Source organism: Artemia sp. Qi Xiang Cuo, chromosome 14 (assembly GCF_049724085.1).
Source record: "Artemia sp. Qi Xiang Cuo chromosome 14, ASM4972408v1, whole genome shotgun sequence".
NCBI classification, from domain to species: domain Eukaryota; kingdom Metazoa; phylum Arthropoda; class Branchiopoda; order Anostraca; family Artemiidae; genus Artemia; species Artemia sp. Qi Xiang Cuo.
Window position 1 is genome coordinate 14,691,411 of NC_142807.1, and position 8,503 is coordinate 14,699,913.

At 38.2% G+C, this 8,503-nt stretch overlaps 1 protein-coding gene across 1 annotated transcript; it reads right to left on the reverse strand.

Moving 5' to 3' along the window:
• Positions 1-5,598: 5,598 nt before the first annotated feature.
• LOC148944182 (protein CFDP2-like) lies at positions 5,599-6,234 on the reverse strand. Its single transcript, XM_089099857.1, has one exon. The coding sequence runs from the start codon at positions 6,232-6,234 to the stop codon at positions 5,599-5,601; it is 636 nt and encodes a 211-aa protein (XP_088955983.1).
• Between the last annotated feature and the right edge of the window lie 2,269 nt (positions 6,235-8,503).

Consider the following 8,503-nt stretch of genomic DNA (forward strand, 5'->3'; position numbering starts at 1 on the left):
AAGCAGAAAAAGAATGAAGAAGACATTTCAATAAATAAATTTTCAATGAAGCAGAAAGATTTTGGTACACTAAGCATCGTACTATTCAGATGGCACGATCCTCAAAAATAAAGCTTCCTGAGGTTGAAAATCAGCTTAAGGGGTTTGTGATGGATGTGCTGCTAAATTGATCTTGTGATAAAACTGTCCAGATGCTTTACAGCTAAAACATTACAACTATTGATGGCTCCATCATCGCTTACGATGAATGAAGATAGAGCGAAATCTAATTCGAGCATGCAAGGAGGAATGTTGAAACGAACTATCTTTTTTGCTACTCTTTCCTCAGCCAAATGGATGCCTCCATTGTTAATTTTATTTGTTTCCCTACTGATAGATGCTGTTGCATGTCTTCTAACTGCACAATTCTTTCTTCTTCATAATGGATTTTCATTATTTCAAAGAATTTCTTAGAATTAAAAAAAAAAAATTATAGCAAAGAATTTTTTATATTTTTTTCCCTTCTGATACTCACTGTCGCATTTCTTCTAACCGAACAATTCTTTCTTCTTCATAATGGGTTTTTATTATTTCAAAGAATTTGTTAGTGCCTTTAGCTTTAGCTGCTCAGATTGGCCTATTTTCAAATGATTGTCCAGGCTATTCATTTTCACCCATTGTGAATTTGTGTTTCTCCGGTCATTCTCTCGAACTGATCATAGTAGGGGTGCTACGGTAGCGGCAGCTAGGGGTGCTACGCTGGAACTTTTATATCATTTTATTGTGGATATTGAACCAAATCAAAAGGTTACATAAACCCAAATTTGTCATAAGGGTGTTTTTGCAATAGCTTGCGAAAGGCTATAGGAATTAAGTTGAAACTTTTAGGGTATTTTGATGGGTAACTTTAATTAAATATGGATGATATGTTGATGTGGATGAAAGATTTGATTTTACTCCCATGATCCCCACCATCTGGTGACATCAAAATTTCATAATATTGAAAGAAAACTCTGTTTACACCCCTCCCCCCAGGGGCTTCGTTTCGGGGGGGGGAGTGCCCACCCAATAATCTGGAGAAAAAATTATTTTATAGCCTATGCCCTTGAATATCCGGATATGGACCCCTCTACCCCCCCAATAAAAATGCTGGAGCTACGCCCTTCCCCCCCCCCCGCTTGTGGATGCACGCAGGGAAAACCATCTCCCTTGGTACCTAACTACGCCACTGTGAAATGGCACCTTTTAGTGTCATTTGTGGACTGGAAAGGTTGAGAAGCATTAAAAGAATACCATTATAGTTTTTTTTTATAGTAAAAGACAAATGATTGAAGGTTTAAATTCAACCCCTCCCCTCGCTTGAATAATACCCCTCTTTTATACTTACTGTCTCAGCTTCCTTAGTAAGTGAAAACCAAAAACCAAGCTATGAAAAAACCTGTCAAGTGAAAAATATTATCTTACAACTTTTCTATGACAAGTAGTAAAAGAACGTACTTTTTTGACTGAAATTTATAAGAATCCAATTTTTCTGATTTAAGAAGCATAGTTGTATCTGAGAACGAATAACACATACCTTCTATTGACAATGCTTACACCTATTTAATTAATTCTATTTAGCAACACTGCTGGATGAGAGACATACAAGAACAAAAATGTTTATAAATTTCAGGCTTTGTAATCTTAAAGGTTTGAACATTTCCTTCGTATATTCCTTATTAACGACTAATTAGTAATTTTTTTTTTTATAACGGACTGGCCAAAGAAGAGAGTAAACACAAAAAGATTTCCCATTTTCTCAATTTTGAAGATATCTTCCTACCCTATTTGGATAAGACCTGCTTTTTGTTTGGCCCTACACGGGTAACTAACAAGGACTAGGACTGTTGACTGACAAGCCCTAGAAAGTAGATTTGACTAATATTTTTTGTAAAGCTTACCGTTTGAGATAGGGTTAATCAGTCAGGTACCCAGCACAATCCGAAAAAAAAATCTCTGTAAATCTTCCTCCATATTTGAGATTACCCACGCTTCGGAATCATACTTAACTACTGTCGTTACTGTTGCATCCAATATTCTAATCTTGGTTCACAGACGTATCTTAATATTCTTCCAAACTTTTTTTTAAGTACCAAAACACCCCGAACTCTGGCTATTCTAGTTTTGACTTCTTCACTGCACCCAATGTCTTTATTAATACTACAATAAGGAAACAGATTTTTTCAATTGAAAGTAAGGAGTAGTATTCAGACTTGCAAATACAACAAAATTATTGTGTATACGAGGGACACTGTCGTCTAAGCTTCTTCTTCAAATTAAATGGGTCTTGTTTACAGGCGTCATTCATTAAAAACAGATAAAAAAAGTCACAATTTAGCACAAAGAGCATAGTATTGAGGAGGGCAATCCACCTCACACATGGAATAATTTATGTTTGTTTCAAGTTTCAATGTTGCTCCTCACTCTCAGTTGAAAAGCTTACTTTTTTAAATTTCTTAGCGTCTTTCAAATAATACTGGAAGATGCATCTCCAGCCTTCTTGGAACCCTCCCCCTTTGATAGAAAATGACTCAATAGAATTTTTGTTCTTCCCCCTGGGAAATGTCACCCTCTCTTGAAATTCCCTCCGGAGAATTTCCTGCGAACAATCCTGCCTGGAAAATTTATCTTAGCTTACCTTCATTGGAAGAAAAAAGTTTTTTAATTTAATTTCTGATAATTTTTCAAATTGTACCATAAATCCTGTATCCGCAGAAAATTTTTCTTGGAAACTCTTTAGAAAAAATAATTAAATACCTGTATTCTTTATCATTCTTCTACCAAATAAACAAAGAGAAAAAAATTCAATGAAGGAAAGATACTTCGGCCAGTAACTAAAATACAAAAAAAAAAAAAAAAAAAAAACAACGCGGATTTTTTGCCTATATAAGAACTAGGTGTCTTCAGCGTAAAGGAATAAAATATTAAAAAAAATAAAATAAACTAAAAACACATAAGAAAAAACCACCACAAATATTGAACTACAATTGTCGCAACAGACCACAAGGGTTACTGTTACTAATAGAGTTATTTCGATGAAAGCAACTTGATAATTATTATACAAAATAGAAACTAAGTTAATTAATCTATTGCAAAATAATCCTGTTGTTTGCTATTACTCATACAACTCTCATTGGTCTTGTATTTAATCTCATCCCTGGGATGTTTTGTAAAATCTTATTATATTTGTTAGCAACTGGTTCATTTTTTAGAAGGATGTTTTATATTGAATCAATATTTAAATTTCCTGTATCCCTATTATTAAAACATTTGCAAATATATGTCTTTTAATTTCATTTGCCGCTCTCACCCATTGAGTATAACCTCTGTTGGTACTTATGCATTACATGGTACACACGAAAAAAGTCAAGTTTCTTTAATGCTAATGAAATAAAATAGGATGAAAATATAATAGTTTAGAAAGAAATTTTGGCTATATATTTCCACCTTGGGGGGGGGGTGTAAAGTATAGCATATATTTAATATGTAACCTAACCTAGGAAACTTTTTCTTTCCTAATCCCCAAAGAACAATAGTTTAAATATTGTAATCGCAATGAGAAACCACGATTTGCTATCCATTTATCTATTGCAAATACCCATTTGACTTGTTTCCTTTAGCATTCCCTATACAGTATACAGCATCATGTACCAGATAATGCATATGTACCCATACTTTTTCTAGTCTATATCTTATATACTCTCCCCCTCGTCCGCCCCAAATTATTATTTTAGTAATGTTTGTTCTGTAATTTTCATGACTAAGCTTTTGAAACATAAACCGGACAACTTTACTCGTAATTCCGAAATTAACATATTTGTTTTTTTTACGATTTTATATACTAGCCTTAATCTTAAAATATTATATTCTGTTGAATCCCGTTTAATTTTCAAAAAAAACTGAAACACAAGAACTTATGATTTTCAACTAAGAGTACTCAACCCCTCAATTAGCACATCAATTTATTGATTCTTTCTTTGGAAGTCTTGTACTTACTCTTTAAAAATCATATTGATAAAATATTTTTTTGTGATCAAAAATTTACAAAACATAGACAACAAATTAAATTTTAAACTGTGAATATTTCATATTGTTTATGCTATATAATAGAAGAATGAAAAAATAGTATGTTGATTATTACAAAAACAATATAAAGAAACCGTCGTCTATCTTAGTTAGTAGAAAAGGTTGAAGTTGTTAAACAATTCTATACAGTTTTTGGAAGGTTTTACCAATATTAAAGTTGCGAAGAAACGATACAATTGGCCAACCCGAAAGAACTCTCAAAATCCATAACATGAATTTCAAAAATTTTTCCACAATAAAAGTTTTTCAAAGAAAAGTAAAGAACTCAAGGTCGTCAGCATAAGCTAGGGTATGGATGTTTGTACCGTTAACGGTCACTCCTACATTGTTCTCAAGCATGGACAGTATGACATGTAAGAATAGCTTGAAAATTTGCGGTGAAAGTATGCAACCTTGTAGCACGCCCGAAGTTGTAGCGAACTCTTCTGTTTGGCCTTCTGGGGTCTGAACACAGCTACAGTAATTGTCGTTCATATTTTAGGCTATGTTGACTATATTTTCAGGAAAGCCATAGTGGAGTAGTATATGCCAAAGTCCATTCCGCCATACTAGATCAAAGTCCTGCTTAAAATCAATGAATGGTTGGAGGATTTCTTTGCCAAATTCAAGGTACCTTTCTGCGAGTTGCCTCACTACAAAGATCTGGTCGGTGGTAGACCGTCCAGGGCAAAAACCAGCCTGATTGTCGCTGATGATGTGGTCTGTTATGGCTCTGATTTGGTTTAGAAGGATCCTTGTTATGACTTTAGCTGATTGACTTGTAAGGCTCATGGGCTAGTAATTTTCACAGTTGTTCTTTAGGCATTTATTTTGGAGTAGTACCAAGACTGCCTTTACCCAAGATTTCGGAAAAGGGCTTATTTACCATACTGCGACACCTACATTTTGTACTAGGTCCTCTAGTAGAGGAGACCAATCTTTGAGCAGCTCCGCAAGGATACCATTAGGGCCTGGGGCTTTATTTTTCTTAAGACTGTGAATGGCCTCTTTACCTCACTAAGTTAAGGTGGGGGGCTTGGGTCACATTCCAGCTTGGAAAATACTGACAGCACATTAGGGTTGTAGGTAAGAAGTGGATTCAGTTTCTCTTTGAAGTGGCTTTTTCATCTGTCTTTGATAGCATCACTGTCACTGAGGAGCTTACCACCCTTGTCCAGGACGCTAGTAGCGATGGTGGACTTTTTCGTGGAGAGTTTTTTGACTGTTTTGTATGTTCTGTGGTTGTTTTCTGATTTGAAATCCTTCTCGCAGGATATGCACTTCTCCCGTATGTAATCTCTGAGGGCTGACCGAATCTTTTTGTTTACCGTCCGCTGTATCCGCTTATACATGTCCCTACTTTCTCGGTTCTGCTTGTTAAAAAGCCTGTCTCTTTTGGTCACAAAGATCTAGAATCTCATCTGTGATCCAGGGCTTCTCTGTTTTAGGTTTGTGGCCTAAGATTTCCTTAGCTGTATCTATGAGTGCTGTGTTCACTTTTTCAACTAGGGCATATCAGATATCAGGGATTATGTTCGACGGGAATGACTCAAGTACATGACCAAGACTTTCTTCCAATGATTGCAGGAAAGTGGTGCTTGTGATGGGTTCTATCAGTTTATCGGTGCGGAGTCTTGGGATCTTATTTTTCTTTACAGGAAGGGATTTCAGTCGGAGTTTTGCCAATGTGCTCATCACAAGGACAAGATCTGAATCGAAATTTTCCCCAGGCAAGGCGGTGGTATTTAAGACAGATGACTTCCACCGTTTTGAGATGAGGACATAATCAATCAGTTTTGTCGTCTTTACATCTGGGGATATCCAAGTTGCCTTTCTTCTCTTTCTATGTTTGAACATTGAGTTCGCAACAAAGAGATCATTATCCCTGCAGAACTCAAGTAGACGCTCGCCACGTGCGTTTTGCCTTCGAAGACCAAATCTGCCTAAGACATCACTGTCAGGCTGTGTGGCTTCTCCGGCGATAGCATTTATGTCACCCATTACTTCGAGGAGATCTTTCTTTGGGACTTCATCAGTTAGAGACTGAATTTGCTGATAGAAGGTGTCAACTTCTTCATCAGGTCTTGAGGAGTCGGGGGAGTACACTTGGATGGCGGTGATGTTTTGTACTTTCGCTCGCAGCCGAATCATCATAAGGCGCTCTGAGACTAACTTTGTGGCTATGAGTGCGCGCTTCGCTTTGCGTGTCAGGAGAAAGCCAACGCCTAGTCGGTTTTTGCCATCAGGTCTGCCAGAGTATGAAAGTATGATGTCGCCGCATCATTGTTCTCCTGAACCAGGCAAGTGAGTTTCCGAGAGGCCAATAACGTCCATCCCATCTGTACCTCTTGAGCTCTTTGACAATTAGCTCTAGTTTCCCAGGCTTTGCCAAGTTTCGCACATTCAAAGTCCCCAGGTAGAACGGGGCTCTCGATGTCAGAATAGGAGTTTCTCCTGGTAGAGTGCTATCATCCTCAATGGGAATCGTCATCGTCTGCCGAGTTCGCATATCTTCTTTTGAAGTCGTCAGATCGTCGGCTCCCCCGTACGCGGTAACATTATCATTCACTGTTATATCTTTCCTTTGATTGGTTACCCCAGACGCGGTAGCACGGTTTTGTCTCTTTGTTTTGAACTGATCCATAATTTAAAAGAAGAGGGTTTCATGGCTATTGTAGGACAGCGGGAAGCCACTCCTCTCTGTCCTTTGCAGGTGACCAATTTCCTTTATCTTGAGAGTACTCCGCCTTCACAGCTTTCTGTTCGCTGATTATTTACCCATAGCTGGGACTGGGACATTTCCCCAAACACATTCAATCAAAATTTTGAGACAGCCATTTTATCCCAACTGGTTAAAGTTACAGAAAATTATACGTTTGAGCAGGACAGTCCCCTTACAGTCTTCAGGGCTTGTGTTATAAGTTAGCCCTAGGGGCATGTAAGTTTTTATTGAAATCTTTGTAGTAGAAACTTGAAAAAGGGTTCATTAAATTACAAATTCAAAGGTCTAGTGCCCTTTTCAATAGTCAAAAGTGATTTGAGGCCAACTAACCCCCCTCTCACGCCAACCTGTTCCCCAAACACATCAAATCAAAATTTTTAGATAGCCATTTTGTTCAGCGGAGTTGATTTCCAGATAGAAATTATGTTTTTGAAAAGGACACTCCCCCACAGTCCTCAGGGCAAGGGTTGTATATTATGCCCTGGGGGCATATAAGGTATATATAGACCGCGTTGTCGTAGAAACTTCAAAAAAGGCTCATTCGATTGGAAATTGAAAGGGCTAGTGCCCTTTTCAATAGTCGAAAGTGATAAGAGGTCAACTAACACCCTTCTCATGCCCACCTTTTTCCCAAACACATTCAATCATGTGTGTGTGTGTGTGTGTGTGTGTGTGTGTGTGTGTGTGTGTGTGTGTGTGTGTGTGTGTGTGTGTGTGTGTGTGTGTGTGTGTGTGTGTGTGTGTGTGTGTGTGTGTGTGTGTGTGTGTGTGTGTGTGTGTGTGTGTGTGTGTGTGTGCACACACACACACACACACACACATGGTTGAATGTGTTTGGGAAAAAGGTGGGCATGAGAAGGGTGTTAGTTGACCTCTAATCACTTTCGACTATTGAAAAGGGCACTAGCCCTTTCAATTTCCAATCGAATGAGCCTTTTTTGAAGTTTCTACGACCACGCGGTCTATATAAGCCTTATATGCCCCCAGGGCATAATATACAACCCTTGCCCTGAGGACTGTGGGGGAGTGTCCTTTTCAAAAACATAATTTCTATCTGGAAATCAACTCCGCTGAACAAAATGGCTATCTAAAAATTTTGATTTGATGTGTTTGGGGAAAAGGTTGGCGTGAGAGGGGGTTTAGTTGGCCTCAAATCACTTTTGACTATTGAAAAGGGCACTAGACCTTTGAATTTGCAATCGAATGAGCTCTTTTTCAAGTTTCTACGACAAAGATTTCAATAAAAACTTATATGCCCCTAGGGCTAACTTATAACACAAGCCCTGAAGACTGTGGGGGGAGTGTCCTGCTCAAAGGTATAATTTCCTGAACTTTAAACAGTTGGGATAAAATGGCTATCTCAAAATTTTGATTGAATGTGTTTGGGGAAATGTCCCAGTCCCAGCTATGGGTAAATAATCAGCGAGCAGAAAGCTGTGAAGGCAGAGTACTCTCAAGATGGAGGAAATCGGCCACCGGCAAAGGACAGAGAGGAGTGGCTCCCCGCTGTCCTACAATAGCCATGAAACCTTCTTCTTTTAAATTATGGATCAGTTGAAAACAAAGAGACAAAACCGTGCTACCGCGTCCGGGGTAACCGATGGAAGGAAAGATATAACAGTGAATGATAATGTTACCGCGTACGGGAGAGCCGACGATCTGACGACTTCAAACGAAGATATGCGAACTCGGCAGACG

Coding starts and splice junctions, on each gene's coding strand:
- LOC148944182 (XM_089099857.1), bottom strand. CDS start 6,234: ATGATTCGGCTGCGAGCGAAAGTACAAAACATCACCGCCATCCAAGTG.